Source organism: Syngnathus scovelli, chromosome 16, assembly GCF_024217435.2.
Source record: "Syngnathus scovelli strain Florida chromosome 16, RoL_Ssco_1.2, whole genome shotgun sequence".
Taxonomy (NCBI): Eukaryota; Metazoa; Chordata; class Actinopteri; order Syngnathiformes; family Syngnathidae; genus Syngnathus; species Syngnathus scovelli.
In genome coordinates, this window is record NC_090862.1 from 9,331,671 (window position 1) to 9,352,273 (window position 20,603).

At 47.6% G+C, this 20,603-nt stretch overlaps 3 protein-coding genes across 7 annotated transcripts in view; 1 reads left to right on the forward strand and 2 right to left on the reverse strand.

Annotated features, from left to right (window-relative positions):
* The first annotated feature begins 53 nt into the window (after nt 1-53).
* Nucleotides 54-13,264, forward strand: glis2b (GLIS family zinc finger 2b). 4 transcript variants are annotated; one of them, XM_049744710.2, is made up of 8 exons: nt 3,027-4,299; nt 7,793-7,870; nt 8,008-8,193; nt 8,277-8,419; nt 9,503-9,631; nt 9,703-9,836; nt 9,898-10,016; nt 10,080-13,264. In XM_049744710.2, exons 3-8 carry the CDS (start codon nt 8,016-8,018, stop codon nt 10,814-10,816), a joined length of 1,440 nt encoding a protein of 479 aa, XP_049600667.1. In that variant the 5' UTR covers nt 3,027-4,299; nt 7,793-7,870; nt 8,008-8,015; the 3' UTR covers nt 10,817-13,264. The 4 variants fall into 4 exon arrangements, with proteins under 4 accessions (XP_049600664.1, XP_049600667.1, XP_049600666.1 ...); XM_049744707.2 differs by lacking the exons at nt 3,027-4,299; nt 7,793-7,870 and adding an exon at nt 54-743; XM_049744709.2 differs by lacking the exon at nt 7,793-7,870.
* A 919-nt stretch (nt 13,265-14,183) lies between these two features.
* Nucleotides 14,184-18,182, reverse strand: pam16 (presequence translocase associated motor 16). Its single transcript, XM_049744752.1, has 5 exons — nt 18,026-18,182; nt 15,527-15,611; nt 14,756-14,892; nt 14,444-14,509; nt 14,184-14,349 (listed from the first exon to the last, which is right to left on the reverse strand). Exons 1-5 carry the CDS (start codon nt 18,026-18,028, stop codon nt 14,260-14,262), a joined length of 381 nt encoding a protein of 126 aa, XP_049600709.1. The 5' UTR covers nt 18,029-18,182; the 3' UTR covers nt 14,184-14,259.
* A 269-nt stretch (nt 18,183-18,451) lies between these two features.
* Nucleotides 18,452-20,603, reverse strand: part of coro7 (coronin 7) — a 31,396-nt gene continuing 29,244 nt past the window's right edge. The window contains exons 22-28 of one of the 2 annotated variants that reach the window (XM_049744685.2): nt 20,447-20,588; nt 20,299-20,388; nt 20,108-20,224; nt 19,878-20,013; nt 19,713-19,804; nt 19,544-19,640; nt 18,452-19,073 (exon numbers count right to left, since the gene is read on the reverse strand). In XM_049744685.2, the coding sequence (XP_049600642.1) occupies nt 19,069-19,073; nt 19,544-19,640; nt 19,713-19,804; nt 19,878-20,013; nt 20,108-20,224; nt 20,299-20,388; nt 20,447-20,588 (679 nt within the window). In that variant the 3' untranslated portion in view covers nt 18,452-19,068. The remainder of the gene's footprint in view (nt 19,074-19,543; nt 19,641-19,712; nt 19,805-19,877; nt 20,014-20,107; nt 20,225-20,298; nt 20,389-20,446; nt 20,589-20,603) is intronic. The other variant, XM_049744687.2, reaches the window with a different exon arrangement.

Here is a 20,603-nt window from a genome sequence, read left to right on the forward strand (position 1 = left end):
CTCGGTTTGTACCATTTGTACTCCGTTAAATGACATGACTAAAAACATTCATCCATTCTTGTATAAATTACTCGAACGGGATACTTGAGTAAAAATATCCCCTTATGTTGCTAGACTGCGCGCGCGTGCACACGCACACATCGTGGGAGGGAAAGGGAGGGGGAGCCGCAAGCAGCTGTGAGCTGGCAGAAGCTTCGCACTTGGCTGGGCTGCTCCTCCTGACGGGGCTGGCTGGGCTGCTGGCTGACTGGTGGGCAGACGGCGGCGGGGGAGACGAACCTCCGCACAAGGACACCTTTCCTCCCTGCGAAAACGACGGCAAAGCAGCAGCAAAAGCCGCCCTGCCTCCATTTTCCAGCAGCAGCAGCCCGTCACTCCGTGTGTGCGTCGCCCCCACCTCCTTCTTGCTTTCGACTTGACCAGCGTTGCCGTTGAGCGATGCGCTTCGACGAACACCAGGAGAGCAGCCTTTTGGGCAAGCTTTTGCTTCACGTCTCATTTGGAGTGTTGACAGACGGCTCTTGAGCAGGCATAGCCAACTAAACCAGGGGCTTTCAACTTGGACTTCTTGCTCGATGCGCTTGGGAGTCCAAAACACGCGAGAATGGTGTGCGAAGGGCGTGCCTGCCCAGACACCGACTCATCATCCGGGGGGGGCACAAGGACTACGTATTGACGACCACTTTGGCTCTGAGCACCACGCAGGAGGACTTTGCTTGGCCAAGTTTGGAGGCGCTTAGAAGGTAAGAAGCATGAGCCTGCGCGAGCCGCTCCCCCTCCCCACGCAGGTCGCGTGTTGTCATTGCTGTCATGTCAAGTGTGTCCACGTCGCAACAGCGGAAGAATGCGCGAGGGGTTGAACTATTTTCCCAGACTCGGGCGGCGCGCCTGCGAGCCGGTTGGTCGCACTCCCCCGGACCCCCAGCTCACTTATAAAAACAAACAAAACTTGTTCACCAATACTAGGTATCTGTAATGTCCGTGTGTATCTCAACACTAGAATGGTCATACAGCAAGTAGCTATAAAAGACAAATTAGAAATGAGAGCAGGCCTATCCCAGTTGACGTTGGACAAAAGGTGTGCTCAACGCTGACGGGCAGCCAAGCATGTTGGGATCATTTCAACAGAGCAGGTAGGCAAAGCAATGTTTGCCCCTACCCTTTCAAGCATCATTGTGTGCACAAAGGGACACACTTTGGGATGGAATGCCCCCTGCCCCTCAGGTCAGAGCCCATAAGAATGCCAGCAAAAGTGCCAGGAGCTGCCAAGTGGCCTCAGTGGGCCTGTGTGGCAGAGGCCTTGTTAGAAAAGAGGCGGAGGCCCACTCGAAGGGGTTTTATTTGTGTCGACAATTGGGACCAGATTGTTACTGGATGATGGACTTTTTCAACTCAGATTCATTGTTCAAAGAACCGTATTGGAGTTGCCATCCCAACTCAAAAATCTCTATTGCTCTACACAGAGTGAATCACTTTGCTGGTAAAAGCCTGCCAAATCCAAAAATGTGAGAACTGGCTGAGCGGGAGCAGCCAAGAAGGCTCACTTCCGAAATGCACATCTCATCCAATAAAGCAAATGCAGCTGGCGAGCAAGAAGAACCGGGGTGGTGATGCTTAAAATGGACAAGAGAGAAACCCAAACAACAACAATATGTTGAACGAAAGTGGCAAAGAGTGAGCCTTTAACTTTTACTGGCCTTCCCAGTAATTCCCGACTGTTTCATGGGCTTTTGGCGCTCTATCGCTCCTTCGCCGCCGCCACCTCCTCCTGTTGCTTCCAGAGCAAGAGAGCGGCGGCAACGCCTCCGCTCAGCTCGCAGCAGCACTTCCGGCCGAGGGAGTCGGAGTATTGCATCACCGCCTGCCGAGAAGGGGGAGCAGAGTGCCATGCACGCCATGCTGTATGGAGTTCAAGGTGGAGCTTGCTATTTTCAAGCTATGACCAACCTTTCGTAGAATTTGCACACAATTTGTGATGGGTACTTCAGCCGTATGGCTCAGTTGCTCTGTCCAAAGTGATGACTGAAAATACTCGTTTGAATTGAAAAACAGCATCAAGATTGTACAGAAGTCAAGGGGGGCTGGATGAATCTCTTCAGCGCAAGTGACAGACAATGCCCCCCCCGACCCGTGACTCAGAGGCCTTCAAAGCAGACAGTAGCGTTGTGCGACGTACCTCGGGCCATGCTTTCTTAGGTCTGAGATGTCGTCCTCTGAGAATTAGAGAAGTCTTTGAGTTGATGAAAAGGTTACGTTTTGTGCCGGCTTAGGGTTAACCAGCTGTAACAGAAGCAGCCTAATAAGATTGTGCAAAGGCGCTCACAGATCTGTTCTTACGGTGATGATGCAACTCCAATTTGCTGTTTAACTACTAAAGTCAATTGTGACTCAAATGACCACAACAATGGAAACAACCTTGTTTTCTGTTCAGTGCAGCCCCCACAAGAATGCTTTTAGCCTTCTGCCATCACAGCGTGCCACACAACAATCAATCCGCTGTCCCAGGCCATAAGGCTCACTCGACGCAGTGTGAAATGTCTAATGCATGCTTATAATGTGGCGGTATAGATTGAGTGCCACCACATCTGTGCACGCATGCGAGTCTTCAAGTCCACATGGAGCTCTATGATTTTAGGGACCACTGAACAATACTGGGCAAAGTATGTCAGTAAACGTCTCGAACAAAACATGGAAAAGAATGGAAAGAAATCCCCTGGGGTTAAAAGGGCGGCATGGCTCAGTGGTAGTGTTCTCGCCTCTCAACTCTAAGGTTGTGGGATCTATCCTGAACCCTGGTGACCACGTTGGAGTGTCCATGAGCAAGACACTGAACCCCAATTTGCTTCCAGTGTGGACCTGGCAGTGCTATGCATGGCAGCAGCCTTCCATTAGTGTAGGAATGTGTGAGGGTGAATGTGAGGCATTGTAAAGCGGTTTGGGCACCATGTGGTGTAGATAAAAGCGCTATATAAGTGCAGTCCATTTACCATTTATTAGCAAGCACGTGCTGCAGCATGTTGGTGCACTCGCAAGTTGAGACGCCATTTAGCGCATCATGTCACCTCGTTTGTCCAAATGCAGTCCATTTTATAATTCTTCCGCAAACCAATATTATATGTTCTGTTATTTCCACGCAGTAATACAAAGTGTTGAAAATAGCAAATTTTGTCACATTCAACTCTGAAAAGTATTGTGAAACTCCACCTCTGCAAGTCTTGATGTGTTTGGAGCTCACGTGTGAAAATAGCAACAAATGGATTGCTGCAATGAAAGTGGTCAGCCGCCAAGGTGAGTTGCTGTGAAGGTTCATTTGGGCTCATGAAACTCAATCTTTGTTTTTTTCAATTGCATGACAAAGACATTTGAAAGGGAAGATGACATCAGCGCAAAGTCTTTTCTGGCGTTGGGGGTGGATACAAACGCAGTCTTTGATGAGCGCAGTGGCGACCTGCCCGCAACATTTTATTCAATCACGGATGAATGAATGAGCACTTTTGAGCAGATGAAATTAGCGACTGAACATGACATTGCGCTGGTGGTATTGAACCAACCCATGTTGCGCTCCTGCATGCAACTGTGCTGTTGGTAATTCCAGCAAGATGGCTTTTAGGTTGGTGAATAAGTGGCACTTTTAGCGATGCCCGCCGTGTTTCTGCTTGGCGACGATGATACGGATAGTGAGATATTCTCAATAATGAAGCAAACTTTTGGAAAGGGCTCAGATTACATTTGATGGGATGCCAACATTCCAGCAACAGCGTGCGTCTGCTCGTCCGCCGTCCCTGACAACAAACCGCAAGCATGACCCGTCCTCCTACAACTTGACTCCCAGCGCCGCTCCTAGCACCATTTGCCCCCACCGGAATTCCTCAAATTTCGAGTACTCTGGCGCTAGCTTCCTGTTACTTGGTTGCGTGCTATTTTTTTGCGTTCCCACTTCCCTTCTTTTTGCATACTCCAATTTGTTAATGGTGCTTTTATTTTGGGTTCCCCGTCCAACCACACAAAGCCACCTCATGTTGCAACTGTGCTTTGCTCCTAAAGCAATGGGCTCGCCCCCCCCCAGAGCCTCTTGTGCTCTGAACACCACAATTACTCACTTTGCACAGATAGCACGCGTCACAATTTAAAGAATTGTCCGTACATTTGCACATGATGTAACATAGAAGACTTGCGGATGAAAGAAAGAATAAAGGAAAGGGTGACAAACCTAAAAAGGTCGAGCAACACAGAGGCCCAGGAGGTGGAGTGGAAAGTGAGGCTTCCTGTCTGAAGCTCAACTCTCGGCTCATCCATCAGGTGGGTGGACGACGTCAACGGTGGCTCTCGTGTGCACTGGGGACTATTTGCCTTTTTCAAATCCATCCATTATTTACAATGCACGTTGCCTTTGTTGGGGGCTATCGGGGAATCTCCAGAGGTTAACACAAAAAGTACCTTTTTCAAGAGGGTGAGAAAAGTTACTAAATGGAGCAACAAAGTACAAGTTGGCATGGCGGAAGCCTTGTAGCTTGGTTGCCACGCTAAAGAAAGCCACACTCTTCAAGAAAAAAATCATACTTGTTAGCCGAGCAGCTTGACATGATTTGCCCGGCAAATCTTTGGGGAAAGTGCTAACCAACAGTTAAATTAACTACTGCTAGCAAACTTGTCTAGCGCATCCCCCAACGCGAGTGTGGCAACTGTTCTTTCCAGGAGGCAACAAGACGCCGAAGTGTGTATGAGTGACAATGAAAGTAAGTTCTGGCTGGTTCGGGGGAAGGAGGGGTCATTGGGTTAGAACCTGTCTCACCTGAGGGTCAGTGGTGATGATAGCTGCGCTTGCTTTTTTTGCATGGTCAGATCCGAAGCACGATCCTCTTGTGTGCAGATCCTGACAAGCTTAAGATCAGTGATTGGGATCAGGGTCAACAAGTGTGAGCTTTAGCCTGACAGGAGCACCAAGGTTCATGAGCCCACCCACCATGTCCTACTTCAATCGCCCGCATCTCAAAGAATGGACTGTGCATTTGAATATTAAGCCGAGTCCATTTCTGAGACTTGCGTTTTCCTGCCACTGTTCTGCAATTGCGAAGAATGGTGGAATGTCACTAGGCCACCCGACATTGTGATTCCTGGACAAGACACTTGGTCCCTTGGCCAATGCTGGCTAATGCGGGATCAATTGGGCCTATCTGCAACTCCTCTAGGCTAATGCGCCCTTCCTCACTTTGCCCCCTCTTGCCCTTGCGCCTCCTTACCGACAGTCACGCCACCGCCCGTCCTCTCTGCCGGCTCCGTTCTGTGTTTACTCTGCCCCGTAGCGCCAGGGCCCCCTGAGGGGACAATGCCACCTTTCAGAGAAACTGTCCACACCATGCTCGAGCACGGAAATCCGCTTGTGGGGGAGGGTGCTGAAAATTTGACAGTCAACACCCCTTCCCCAAACTTCACAGCCACCCGCCAACTACACATGCACACGCAAGGAAGCAGTGCATTCTCCTCTCTCTTTCCTTCTCTGACCCCCCCCCCTCATTTCTCATAACAACCTCCTGGTCAGCACTAAATGAGATTCAAAAACAGAGTCATTCCCTAAGACCCCAAAATTTTCTCCGGTGGTGGCTGAGTCAGGGTCAAAAATAAAAACAGCAATTCATTGGCCCCAAGGCTGTTGAATCGTAATCAAATGGTGTCACATATTGACGACCCACGAAACCTTTGCTACACAAGCATCAAAAGTGGCGACTGTGCATCTTGCTTTTCTGAAATGATACTTGTTGCAAAGTAAAGAGCATCTTCAACAAAAAGAGAATGGTGAGAATAGAAAAACAGGAAGCGATAAAGAAGCACACAGTACAGATCAATCAATCAGTCGGGCCGCTCGCATCTTAGGGTGAGAACTGCAGATTCATTCAACTAATTGCTCCACCAACTCGATTGTTTGAGTAGTCAAATTCAAGTTTGTTGAGAGGGTTGAGACAATGTTCCAACTACACATGCACACGCAAGGGAGCAGTGCATTCTCCTCTCTCTCTTTCCTTCTCTGACCCCCCCCTCATTTCTCATAACAACCTCCTGGTCAGCACTAAATGAGATTCAAAAACAGAGTCATTCCCTAACACAAACTCCAGCCGAATCGGCCAACACAGGTTAATTAAAGGCCATAGCATAAAAATGTGTCTTTAGTCATGTCTTAAATGTTTCTACTGAAATAGATATTCTGATATCTATCGGTAGGGCATTTCAAAGCTCTGGAGCCAGAATAGAAAATGCTCTAGACCAGGCATCGGAACCTAGGGCTCGCGAGCCAGACATGGCTCTTTTGGTGACATTATTAAAAAATAATACATTAGTACACTCAAAAAATCAGTGGTCTAAATTGAAATACATGCATTTAATTATATCTAGCCTATCGTTTTTTTTTTAAATGGTATGGCTCTCATGGGAAATTATTTGTAAAAAATGGGCATGTATGGCTCTGTCCACCAAAAAGGTTCCCGACCAGTGATCTAGACCCTGCAGACTTATTTTTGGCCCTCGGGGTCACTAAAAGACTAGCGTTTTGCGACCGAAGGTTACGGGACGGAACGTAAGGCACAACTAGGTCGATGGGATACGAAGGCGCTAAGCCATGCAATGTTTTTATAGGTTAATAAAAAAACTTTGAAGTCGCATCTTAAATGGCCTGGGAGCCAATGTAAGTTGGCTAATATTTGGGGTAATGTGATAAAATGTTCTCGTCCGTGTGAGCAGTCTCGCCGCAGCATTTTGTACCAACAGTGGACTTTTAATAGTGGAATACAAGTCATTTGAAAGTTGCATAATTATGTGTGTAACATATGTAGATATAGCTAAAGTATACATACTGTAAATGTTTTTAGAACTCTTATTATTATAACAACTTTTTTATAACAAGGTACAAGTGTACATACTGTTAATATGTTTTTAGAACTCTTATTGTTATAAGATTTTTTATAACAAGGTACTATACTGTAAATGTTTGTAGAACTACTAACTTATTATAACAACTTTTTTTTATAACAAGATACAAGTGTACGTACTGCAATTGTATGGGCACTCCCTGCCTTCTGCTGGCGTGCGGGCAACTTTCGTGCCATAATTCCTCAGTTTTGAATTTTTATTTTGAATTTTTGATTTTTTGGGGGGGAATCCGCGATGTACTGAAGCCGCGATAAATGAACCACGATATAGCGAGGGATTACTGTATTTCTTACTCCAAATATGAATCTCCCAAAATTTTTATGATATCCTTAAAACTAAGAAACGTTTGGGGCAGTTTGGAGCAAAAGTGCAGGACTTATTTCAAATGTGAGTATTGCCTCCATGTGGGTTCACATGCTAAAATTGCTATTCTTGTTTTGGAGCCTTTAAGGGTTCAAAGGAGCAATTTGCATTCACGATGTTACTGGTAGAGGTAATCTCCATAAAGTGCCCCTGCCACAACCCTCAGGCTTGGTCTGTGGGGCAGCGTAGTTTGTGGAAGGAGGAGGTGGGTCGGTGCTGCTGGACTTGAAAGCCTGGAGGACACGTGGGGGGTGAGCGAGGGCTTACCGGTGGGGTCTGGTAAGGTTGCTGGGGCTTGATGGGTGCCCGGCCGAGAGGTGGGGCACTGTTGCTTGGCGGGGAGACAGGACCATCTGGATCAGATTGTAGACATTCCTCAGGAAGAGTAAAGGTTAAGGAGGGAAAATAGAGGGGTGGTGGGGTGTGTGTGTTGGGGAGGGTGGTTCTTGGATCACGGTGTTTATTTTTCTTTAGCTTACTCAGTGCTTTGGTTTACAATTGTGCTCAGTTTACCATTGTTGGAGAGAAATACCTCCGCAGCGGGACAATGGAACTCCAGATGCATTTAACTTGCAAGACATCACAGGTGTGTTTAATTATCAGTTCCAGTTCGACTCCAAAATGTGCCATTAACTGCGTACTATAAGCTCTACAAAAACATCAGAGTGTCTGTTCCGTTAGTGGACCTCCCTTGGTCTAACTTAGCCTCTTGTGTTTGCGCAGGTGCTGTCATGCTTTCCCTGGACGAGCCCCTGGACCTGAAGCTCCCTCGGCGGACCAACGGACGGGACCAGGGGTCATGCTCGCCGCCCCTCTCACCAATGATAGCCAAAAGGGCTCGCCGTCTCTGCATGACAAACAACGGTACGGCGGCTCTCGATCCTGCCTCCCTGGGATTCCCGCATGGAGGTGGGTGACGTTGCAAACGGCAGAACAAACCTCATCATCCAACTCATCTATTGCCATCAATCACATGCCTATTTTGTTTCAAGCTGTCTTGGGTATGCGGGTAGCCTTCAGCGACCGAACAGATACCCCCACGCCACCTGCAGTGGATCTGAGCACATCTCCTTCCTCCCTTGCTCACACACCCGTCTCACCTGAGATGGCCAACGGCAGCTACACTCCCGCAGCGGTGAGGACCTGCGCCTCTACCTTGGAAGTTGTACAAAAGAATCAACACTATGAAATCCAGTTGACTATTGTCGAACTAACATGCTGAGATAATGGAAGTAGAACATTTGCGACTTTAGACGTTTGCAAGACAAAAAGAGCGAGTCTAAGACCCCTGTGGTGCCACCCTCGATTGTGGCTAGTGGACATAGTCCAGCCAAGAATTTGAGCGCAAGTACAAAGGTTCTCCTCGGTTTACGCAACCCAAATCACATCAAAATGCCCAGTCATCTGTCACTATTTGACATGGCTATCAAAATCCCACCACAAAGCATGTGGTGCAAATGCAATTCCAATAGGGGTTTATGGGATCCGACCTGCTTCACCATATCAGTCGCTGCTGGGGTGTCTGCTAAACGCCTCATTATCTCCACTAAATGCTCTCTCGGTCTCATTCATTGGTGTGACGCATGCGTGCGCGTGTACATGAATAATCTGATGAAGAACAAGGTACTGCCACATGCCGATTAATTGCTGTGCCTCCTCGATTGAATTGAGACAAGACACGGGAAGCAATCACCCATGTGCCCGCATCGTGGCAAAATCGTCTGAACTCAAGTTGACCCCACACAGGGGCACGGTGCCTGCTGTCTCTCCATCTTACAAAATAATAGCAACTGGCATGGTGAGACAGAGCCACATTTGTCACATCCCGTAGGCCTGACGAACATAGCTGTGTGTCAACAAGACAATCCATTTAGGAACATTGTTTCCCAACAGATACATCCAATTGGAGCATTTCTTTCCCATCTTCAGTCACACCACACAGTAATCTCAGACTGGAGTGTACTGGAGGAGGTTCAAAGAATCTTTTGGAGTGCACAGAAAGAAAGAGGGGAAAAAAAAGAAGCCTGCCCCACGCGATAAGCAACCATTTTCTCTGTACACAGATTTTCTTGGAACAGATTATTCCAAAAAGATGAGCAGAAATTTTCAGCGATCATTGTTTTGTCTTTTCTTACCGTCTGTGGAAGCAAAGCTCGCCACCGTGGCTGTTGATCTTGACCTCCTCGATTGCCTTTTCCTCCCTTGAATCGCCTTTCAGTTTTTTGTAACGATCGGAGCTGGGGCGGGACTTCGCCTACCGTTGTCCATGTTCGTTGGCCAAGAGAATGATAAAAGGGCATCACCCGACCTCTCGTCCGACGAACAGCTGGCTTGCCGCTGGAAGAAGGTGCAACTCCAAAAGCGGCGATTGCATGTGGCCTCAGGAGCCAAATGAAAACGTGGCTCTATTTCCTGCAGTGCCACCTGCTCTTTGACTCTCTTCAAGACCTGGTGGACCATGTCAACGACTTCCACGTCAAGCCAGAGAAAGAGTCGGGCTACTGCTGCCATTGGGAGGGCTGCTCTCGTAAAGGGAGGGGCTTCAACGCCAGGTGAGCATCTTCCCCCTTGCACGTCGGCAGCATCAAGTGCTGAGGTTGACCTTTTGCACAGGTACAAGATGCTGATTCACATCCGCACGCACACAAACGAGAAGCCTCACTGCTGTCCCACCTGCAACAAGAGCTTCTCGCGCCTTGAGAACCTCAAGATACACAATCGCTCGCACACAGGTCAGTGGCCTGGGAAGTCTGTTCATATGGTGTTCAAAGCTAGCTTTGGTTTCTCACCCACAGGCGAGAAGCCCTACTTATGTCCCTACGAGGGTTGCAACAAGCGCTACTCCAACTCCAGCGACCGCTTCAAGCATACGCGCACACACTACGTGGACAAGCCCTACTCTTGCAAAATGGTCGGCTGCCTGAAGCGCTACACCGACCCTAGCTCTCTACGCAAGCACATCAAGGCCCATGGCCACTTTGTGGCTCAGGAGCAGGGCTCGCCGGCTGGACTGGGCTCCTTGTTGAAGGGAAGCCAAAGTGGGGCTTTAGCTAGCGGAGGGGCCAAGGACTGCGCCATGTCCTATGTGAGTGGGGCTCACATTATCATTCCGGGGGCGGGAGCCGCTCTCCTGGGTGCCCACACACTCCAGGGTCTGGGTGGATCTCTTCACTCGTCCCCCCTCAGTCCTCGGCCCCTGGACCTCAGCACGTTGAGTTGCTCCGGCTCCCAGCCAGGGAGCTTGGGAACAGCTTCCGTCCTATCTTTCAGTGGCTCCTCACTAGGCCTGGCCAAATCGCCGCTGCTTTCCGCGGCGTTGTCCTCCTCCACCCTCGGTATGCCTCCCAGGCTGGGGGCGAGTGTCGAGTGCAGGGACCCCAGCCTGCAGGACAAAAAGGGTCGAGGACCGGAGGCTGGGAACAAGGTGACTGAAGGGGTGCTTAACCTTTCCACAGGAGGGTCTCATGATCCCTTGTCCTGGGTGGTTATCCCCCCGGGCACTGTGATGCTCAAGCCAGCTGTGGTAAACTGACACACGCGCGCGCGCGCACACATCACACACACACGCATTCCAGAAGAGCTCAGGGGGTCATGATGGGAGGCGGAACAGACTTACAGGCGGTCAAGGGGGAGGAGGGGGTCGGCTCACACAGCTTCAAAGAGGGTAGAATACGTACAACAATGTGGTCACTTGACCGGCGCTATGTATGCAAGAATTGTAGAACGCAGGCCTCTATTGTTGTCGAGGGGCTTAAGAATATTTCTATCTCCTTTCTCGTTTTATACTTGATTCCTTCCTTGTTGGTTCTGTGGACGGAGCCCGTAAAGGACAAAGTCTTAGACACGTCCTTGAATCCTTTGCAATATTTGTCAAAGATGACCATGCGCCTCTGGCCAAGCAGCGAGATTGACAAGGAAACAGATTGACACACACTGCGCTGGGCAAACGTGCACTCAGTTTCCCTTTTAAACAGAAGCTACAGGGTTCTGTACGATTCAGACGAGCTTGCTTGATCAAAGCAGGTGACTGTAAAGGGTCTTAGACGGTTCAGTTACACACAGCACTTAGTTATGGTCCCAAAACCTCCAAACTGCTGCTAGCCTCTTGCGGTGACTGGGAGCATGTCTTTTTTCCTGACGATCAATGGATCCCCATTTTGGGGAAGCCAACCAACATAGACCAGCCTGATCCAGCAGAATTTCTCACCAGGCAGATTGCTTTGATAGCCATCCGAGGTGAGGGACGAGAAGGCACTGCTGTTTGGCTCCCCTCTAGTGGCAGGACGAGAGTCACGACATGCCAAAAGTGGCATGGATTTTTTTTGCTCCAGGATTGTCCAGCTGCTTTCCCGTAATGGATTGAACACGGCCGGTTTGTGTATGAAAGGCCCAGTGTGGTGATAAACACTGCTGTCTTGTGTTTCTTGAAAACCATCTGTGAAAAACAGATGGCCCTCCACTCACCGCTTCATGTAGTTAGTTGGTGCAAGTTTTTGTTGTGCGTTCAACAAAATGTGCCAAAAGTAGCAGAGGGATGGATGTTCATATGAGGCCGGGGGAGGGTATGACATTTAGTGTCCAACTCTAGCTGGTCTGACATTGAAAAAGCAAACTGCCTCATTTGAACAAAAAAGCTTGATCATAGTTTGCTCAAGCTGTCGCCATGCACTTAGCATAAAACGTCCTTGCTTCATCATTTCATGGAACCTTACTGCCGATTTTAGTCGTGGGATTGGAGCGCTCCTAATCATGTGTGCAAAACGGCTGAGGAGGTGAATTAGAACATTACTTCAAGAGCCTTCCATCTCCTTCGCCATCTGTTCCGCTTGAGAGCCTTTCCACTTGTGGACATTAGATACATTTTACCTCGATGTGTTTGGACTACACATACTTTCTCCGATGTCGATTCTGCTTCTCTTGTTCGGTGTAAAAGCTCTGTTGCCTGAAAGCTGAGTCTTTGGGAGGTTGAGGAGGCGGATGAGGTGGTCTGGGATCGGTAATATTTCAACTGCTGCTGCTGCTCATACGGACAGACAAATCAAATCAAATGCCAGCGGTGTAAGTTTCAACCCTCATTGGGGTCAAGGAGCTAGACGCTGATACCTCCTTTCCGTATTGATCTCATTTGCCCTTCCCCCGAGGAAAGACCAGTCATGACAAATCAACCTCAGCACGAGCGATGCCTTCACAAGCAGGTGCTAAGGAGACTAGACCTTTCCGTCTCCATGGCAACAGTGGATGCGGCGCTCGCCATCCATCCTTTGAATTGACGGCTTTTCCTCCGCAGCTTCAATTGAGGGTAACGGAAACCTGCTTGAAATGACGGCGATGCTCACAGACTCAAATTTCCGTATCAAATAAGGTCCCCTTTTCAACCCTCTTGACTTGTTGCAGTCGCAAAGTAACACCGTTGCATTTTGTCGATCCTGTCGTAGGTGGTGCGAGGCTCAGACGTAAAATGGAGTGGAGTAGTAAAATGTCCATTGAATCGCATACATTCTAAAGGCGGTACATGCTCCAGAAGATTTGGAACTGGTCCCGCAACGTGTTGTGGAACGTAAGCTCAAGTCAGTGTCAGTCAAAGTAGCGCCATTGACTGGCGTGCTACAAGATTGCACAAAGTGTTCATCGGTAAGACAAAGGGTAGTCCAGGCCTGTTCCAACTTCTCTCTTCTTTTTTTTTTTTTTTTTGCACATTTCAATTGAGATACTCTGTTAGTATTTTCATTTTTCCAAGTGCCTTATTTTACTAGAGCTAAATATAGAAGTTAAATATTATATGGTGTTTAATAAAGCAGACTTTAAGAAATGTTTATCCTTTCCCTGGTTTCATGTTCTGTGGTCGAACATGGGCTGACGTTAGTTGTTCAAAGCGTCCAATTGCGACAGCATAGCGGTGTTCTCCTGTTTTTAAGGAATTTATGACGATATTGGTAAATGTCAATGAAAAAAGTGTTGAATAAACCTGTTTGATACAAAAGTTGTTTCCACATCTGTTCTGTTATGCAGGTAGAGCAAAAAACTTTTTGTTCCACGTCTACAAATAAAAATGTTTTCTTGCCAAGATAAATCAGGGAGGCAGCCAGTGGCGGGAGGCAAAAAGAGCAGTTATGCACTCCCTCTAGCGGCAGGAGGCCAGAAGAGCAGTTATGCGCTTCCTCTAGTGACAGGAGGCCAGAAAAGCAGTAATGCATTCCCTCTAGTGCAGTGGTTCTTAACCTTTTTGGAGGTACCGAACCCCATCAGGTTCATATGTGCATTCACCGAACCCCTCTTTGGTTCACAGGGGGGGTGCTACCGGTGTGTTTGGGCGGACAGGGGGGGGGGGGGCGGGGGGGGGCGCTACCGGTGTGTTCGGCCGTCCGCGGACAGGGGGCGGGGTAGGGGCGGGGCAATGACATAGCAGCTCTGCCGAACCCCTGAAGCCAACTCACCGAACCCCTAGGGTTTGATCAAACCCAGGTTAAGAACAACTGCTCTAGTGGCAGGGCACCAGAAGAGCAGTTATGCGCTCCCTCTAGTGATGGGAAGTCAGAAGAGCAATTATGCTTTCCTTCTAGTGGCAGGAGGCCAGAAGCGCAGTTATGCGTTCCCTATAGTGGCAGGAGGCCAGAAGAGAAGTTATGCACTCCCTCTTACGTGTGTCGCATGTAGAAGATGAGCGTCAGCCATTAGAACTAACTGGAGATGTCTGAGAAAAGACTGGCTGCCTCCAAAGTAAATTGCATTACGGTAATCGATCCGAGATTAAATCAAAGCAAGGATGACTCTGTGAAAGGGCTGCCGTGTACTAAAAGACTCGCCCGCCTGTCAACAACAACAATTCAAAATGGCTGTCCAATTTAACACCTTTTGGTGAACAGCGGCCGCCGAGGACTTCAAACCAATGAGAGGAGCAGTAGAGAAAGGCTGACATTTATTGGGGTATAATTTACAGAGGAAACAGGGGAGGGGGCATGGTTGCTCTTTTGTACTTCAAGTTTCCATGCTGTGCTGCGATTGATGCTTTTGTTGTTGCGCTTTGATATTTAGTTCCTCATCCAGACGCTCTTTAGCCCGCAGCACCTGCACAGAGACAGAAAGTCAAAATGGACACTGACACTAAGGACGCTCGCGAATATAATTAGACGGGGGGGGGGGGGGGGGGGGGGGGACTTACTTTTGATTGTAGGTAAAATGAACCACCCATAGACTTGTCATTGACTTTGAAGAGATGGTCGTAGTTCTGGAACAGAAAGCAAACAAATAATTGGCAGTGTGAGAGAGATTCAAAATTAAGAAACGGATAGGATTCGTTTATTTTTTTTAATCTTCCCAAAGGCGGTTGAATGCGTTGAATACATTTCAAAAAGTGGCACTTGGGTGCAGGGCAAATTGTAAGTGAAAAGAAAATGCAGGTCAAGCATTATTTTGCTTGCTGTGTCCAAACGTTGACATTACAGATCCCGTTAGTGTCACTTTTTTTCCTGACCTTCTGGATTTCTTCTGGCTCGAGCTTGGAGACGTTGAGGATCTGCTGAGCTTCTTGTAAACTCATCCCGGAGATGCCGGTGGCGGCAGCTGAATGCTGACCAGCACTGCTTCGTGCTCGTGCTGCCGCTTGACTCGCTGCAAAGAAGGCGAGGTATGCCATTTTCATAACAACTAGGGGATTAGTATTTTTTTTAGAAACCACTTTAGCACAATCTGGGGCAGCACTGAAGCACAGCTCGATTGGTACATCTGCCTCAAAGCTTGGGGTTCAAGCTCACTATGTCACTCACAAGGCTGGTAACCTTGTTTTGGTGCAGCTGAGGAGAATTTCAATTCCAACTCTAGTTTTCAGCCATTTCAAGTGTCTTGGCAGATATTAGGAGGAGGCCTTGACTTTGATTTACAAGAAATCTAGAGCTGGGTCTCTTCCACAAAGCAGTGGAAAAGAACACTACATTTGCATAAAATATTGTGAATGGAAAACGGGTGACGTCATGAATGGAAAAGAGGCCCAATGACGGACCCCTGGGGAACACCTGCGAAATGTCGGCATGGATCTGACCAGTGAAGGGCGGGGTATTGGTTGGGGAATTTAATGCTAAAGCAGGAGAGTCCACTGAAGAGGATGGTGTGTGAGATGGTGTCAAAAACGTGACCAACACAGAGGGGGGTTTATTGGGGTCTTGAGTTACTATTTCAAAGGAGAAATTGATATACAAAACAAAAACTGTGTTAAAAGTGGCACAAATATGTCAAAGACGAAGCTTACCTGCATATTCTTGCTGTAGAGCTCGAGCGAAAGCACGGCCGACCACCTGAACCCCCATCACGATGACTTGTGCTAAATACTTGGCCTAGAGAAAGACAACAAAACAATAAACACATAGCAGGCAAAAGTAAGCACTTTGGATGTCGCTTTTATGACTGACTGACATTTTTGCAAACTAATCGCTCAATTAGTAGGACAACAAACCACCTATGAAAACGCCCGAAAGCAGGATGGGCTGTTACATTTCACATGCTGACGACGCCTGACATCGTCACAACACATTACGCACACGACAACTAATCTCGAACGCGGCAACTTGTCCTTCAAGTAGGGTGACCAGACGTCCTCTTTTTCCCGAACATATCCTATTTCTGAGACCTAAAAAAAATTACCAGGGTGGGGGCAGTTAGAAATCATTCGGGATTTTGTTCGACTGCCTAAAACATAATACATGTACAGTACATTGTCAAAAGAATTGCCACTCCGGTGTCTCCACGTGTCTCTATCGTTCACAAATAAGTCGCGCTCTTCTCCTTAAATCTAGTCACTTTGCTAACAAGTACGGTGGGCATACTTTTTGACTTGCGGGCCGAATTGGCTTCTAAATTTTGACCGGGGGGCTGAACCAGGAGCAGATGGATGTAGTGTTTGTGTGAAGTAATATAAACGACATGTAAAGGTCATTGCATAAATGGTTTTGGCCTTTAGTAGGGAAGTATAACATGGATATTCAAAAAACCCTTTTTAGAAACAAATGCATTTATTAACAGCATTAAAAAAAATATTTCACCGAAAAATTATCAGTGATTCTCATTAAATAAGACACTGTTATTATGAATAACACTTTCCATCACTTCAGCGCCTGCAGGTCAGACTCATGAAAGATGTTTATCTAATGAGGTGAAATCACAAACGGCAAACATTCTGACCAAATACATTATCTTGAAGAATCAGTGAAAGAATAGATCTAAATAAAGTACCAATACAGAAATTACTAATAAAGAAATAAAAAAGGCAACACGGTGACAGATTTATTGAAAATCAGAGCAGAGCTTTACACCTGGTGACAGAGGTGAGGAAACGGGAAACACTTCCATAAAGTCGGCCTTAAAAATTTTAAAAGTTAAGATTAGTCGAAAATAGATGATGCATCATACACTTGCCCCTGTACTTGACTTTTGATCCGCAGTTTGTCGTTGAAAAACGTTTTGCTGAGTCTTCAAATTAGCTGTCAACCACTGTTGCCGCTCGTCCATGTGTTGACTCCTAGCGTAGTTAGCGTGCTTCGTAGCAAAGTGACGGCTAATATTGTACTCCTTGCAACCGTTTCTTGGCATATCAGACATAACGGCATTGATCGGATTTAAGCGAAAAAATATTTTGTTGTCAACTCTTTTTTTTTTTAAACACTCGGCACTCAGTGTCCACTTTTCTTTTCCCTGGGCCACTCATTTTGATGGTGGGATTCCAGGGGAAGGTTTGTGGGTGGCTTTGGCGTAAAACTATATCTGAAAGCTCAGTGCGGGAATTACGAGTATGCTGACGTCACAGCCCACACTCGAAATTCGGCACTGATAGAAATAGAGCGCGGAGTGCGCCGGGTCCGTACTACCGAGTACGTACACGCACTTGAGTGTGCACGGCGCTTTCTGACGCGGCTTCCGGGAGTAAATGCGCGGGCGGGCGTTACTCTATCGACTGGGGAAATGCAGTCATTGAAGGGAAAATGACCCAAAACAATGCACAATAATACCATTTATTCAGGTTTAGCGGGCTGTAGTTTGCCCATGTCAGAGCTAGCCAGTCTACAACGAGTTTACAAGCAATGCCGACACAAAAAAAAAAACACTTTCACGGAGGAGTTGAATAAAAATTTCCCGTGCTTTCGCCAGGGTCGTGATCCTCATGAAGCCGAGTGCTTGACATGTAAGGTAGGTACTTCCGTGTCTGTGGCAAATAAAAGTGCCAACGACCTGCAGGCACAACAAGCACACAAAAACAGCGAGGGGCGAGAGCTCATCATCCACAGTTACAGATTTCTTTGTGACAAAGTGTAGCTGTCACTGAAGCAGAAGGTAGCTATGCTTTTTGTGCAGTTAAGCATGATGAAAGCACGTCTAGCTTGTTAAGGAAGATTCCCCCCCAAATGCTGCACCGATGGCTGTATTTCTTTCATCTTTTTTTTTTTTTCTTAGTGGACAACTGTAAAACTAAAAAATGTCAGTGTACATGTTTTTTGTTAGTATAAATATGTTTTGGTTAATGTACATATGTTGTTTTGTTATTCAGGCCAATACATGCCATTGCTACATAGACATGTTATTTGCATGATAACATACAAAGAGACATACCCCCCCCCCCCCACCAAAAAAAAAGGTGTCCTCCTTTTCAGAAACCCAAATCCGACGGGCGTCTTTCGCGACTATAACAAACGCAAAGCGACACCATCATCAACATTGTCAATGAGCGTTTACGTGAATGACAGCGGGTTTTTCTTACCATTTCGTGGTGGGAATTTGTCTTTTGCAAGACGGCGGTCCCGTTTTCACTTGCAGGAAGAGCATTAAAGGTTATGCTGAAGTGTCAAAGTTCATCATTAGCTGGTCGCCTTTTAGCATGTCGACACCTAAAGGCCAGGAAGACGAACTGCAGCTTTTGGCACAGGCCTTTAACAACCAATTTGAGTGCAGCGAAAATATATATACTTAGATACTATATATGTATAACAATAATATTTAGCTTTTTATTCTGTCAAATGTAAATCGTATTTTTTTATCGACTGTACAAGTGTGTGAACGCTTTGTGAATTCTATGTGTTATGTGAATAAAATTTACTTTGTCACAAAAGGACACTGAAACCTAGAAAAATGTTTATACCACTTCAGAGCGATATAATGGTGATCTAATAATACGAGAACAAACAAATAGAATCAAAGTGGAGTTTAATGTTAAGACTATATTGACAAAAGCCAAACATGAACCGTATAACCATAAAATGCCCTCTGCTGTATGAAAAAATTATGCCAGATTCCGTAGTAGTAAATTACAAAGCGTGGCTCCTGAGTAGCAGAACATTCAATGCCAGTATATCATTGCGGCAACACCAAGAACAACGGAAGTTTGCGTGCATCCATCAGAGATTGCAAACAAATGCTGATCCAGTTGATTGGAAATGACACTCACTGTCTGTTATGACTGAATTGTACTTTTTGACCAACACTGTGATGTGGTTTTAAGAGAAAGTTGGAAACAGCAAAACATTTGGAGGAAGCATTCTTTAAAAAGGCCTTACAAAAAGCCAAATGACCGTATACAAATATCCCTCTGCGTAGACAATATTCAAATATAACTGGTAGAAATACAAGTGGAAAGGAGAGCAGTAAAATTAGTACAAAAATGCAGTTCATGGCGAAATAGATGTGACCCTGTTGTATCCTTTGTATGAAGACTGAATTGGCTCACAAGGCCAGATTTGTTGGCGTGACACCGGAGGGCAGAGAGCGTACTTGAGAGTCCTCTGTCGTGGCTCTGAGTGTTTTTAATCATCCTGTGAGGGCAAAGAAGATGGCGCAAGCATGTCACGCATTGACATTTGAATGTTGGCACCCACGAACGGACGGAGTCGCTCGGCTCTCTCGAGTCACAAATTAACAAAAGAACTTGTGCATCCAGGGCTACGCGTCCTTTGCCATAAATGCCTCAAACAGGTTTCAATGTCACGTCCTTGAATTGGAAGGAGAGACAATATCTTTGCTTAGATTAAATTACGGTCCTCAGTAAGCGCTTTCGTGTTTTGCCGACGATTGCGCCTAGATCTCTCAGATATCAGGGACAAATTCACTTTTGTTTGTGAAAAAATTAATTGATCCAACAGAAGATTAGAAAGTGAATCTCCACAGACAAACAAATGTGTCCACAGACAAAAAGGCTTGAATATGATCGGACCAAGTGTTTTAAAGATGGAAAAACAGGCGCCGAAGACGCTTAGATGGGCTGAGTTAGAAAGAGGCGCCATACGCAAGCTCACCCACTCGTCGTCGTCGACCCCCTGAAAGGAGTCCTGTGGCAAGGGCTCATCCATGTTTCCCAGCTTGGCCACCATGGCCACCAGGAGCTGTGGCGTGTCAAAGCAGACGTCAGCAACATGCGCGCTGTGATGTTGCTCGCGCGCCAGGCGTGACCTCACCTCCTCTTTCTTCTGCTCGTCACTCTTTTGCTCCAGGTAGAAGGACGAGGGCATATACTTCCTCGCCGGGGCCTCTTTGGGGGCTTGGCTGACTGGCGGCACATGGGCGACACTCTGGTTGGACAGCCGGAGAGAGGAACTGACGCAGCGGCTACAGAGACGTACCTGGTGTCATGTCAGCAGGCCGCATGCTGATCTTCCTGTGCCGGCCGTCAGAGCCGCTGAGCCAGGCTGAGGCGCTCAGCGCCGGCTCCCAGCACGCTGGCGTGTCTGGGTACAAGTCATCCTGGAAAAACTCTTTCTGCGTGGGAACACATGAAGGTTGCCAAAGGGCGTTGTGCGGCTCGCTGAGACCCGCTGCGGCTCGCTGAGACTCGCTGCGGCTGAGAGCTTACCCTGACTCTGGGCACCTTGAAGACCACTGGTTCCACGGTGGTCTTGGTGAGCATCAGGGCCGTGGCTATCTCCACGTCGCGCACGTTACATTCACTCTTGGGGAGGAAGGCCAAGCCCTGCACTCCAGCAGAGCCGAGAGTCGGAGACACTCCTGGGAAGGCGGCGGCCATTGGAAGATGAGAGCGCTTACCTTGTGTGGCTCGGCACTGTTAAATGCGGTGCACTCCACAAAGTAGGGCTCCTCGGGGAGCAGCTGGTAAATGCGCACCCGGGTGTCCCCCTTGAAGACAAAAACAGGCCTTGACTATTTAATGGGCATTCTAGTTTCTCACGCTTACCTTCCCACTGAGGAAAAGCAGCCCCGTGTCCGGGTCGTAGAAGGGGATGAGCGTGGAGGGCGAGACGTCCACGCAGACGCTGACCACCGCTCCGGAGCATAGCGAGGCGACTGAGTACAGGTAGAGGCCTCGCTCGCTGCGGCTGCACAGCAACACA

Bases quoted from the DNA above. Each gene is read 5' to 3' on its own strand.
- glis2b (XM_049744707.2), top strand. From the start codon at position 8,016: ATGCTTTCCCTGGACGAGCCCCTGGACCTGAAGCTCCCTCGGCGGACC. The intron at 8,194-8,276 runs GTGGGTGACGTT...TTTTGTTTCAAG, and splicing joins CCTGGGATTCCCGCATGGAG to CTGTCTTGGGTATGCGGGTA. The intron at 10,017-10,079 runs GTCAGTGGCCTG...TCTCACCCACAG, and splicing joins ACACAATCGCTCGCACACAG to GCGAGAAGCCCTACTTATGT.
- pam16 (XM_049744752.1), bottom strand. The intron at 14,893-15,526 runs GTAAGCTTCGTC...CCTTCTTTGCAG, and splicing joins TCTACAGCAAGAATATGCAG to CGAGTCAAGCGGCAGCACGA. The intron at 14,350-14,443 runs GTAAGTCCCCCC...GTCTCTGTGCAG, and splicing joins CATTTTACCTACAATCAAAA to GTGCTGCGGGCTAAAGAGCG.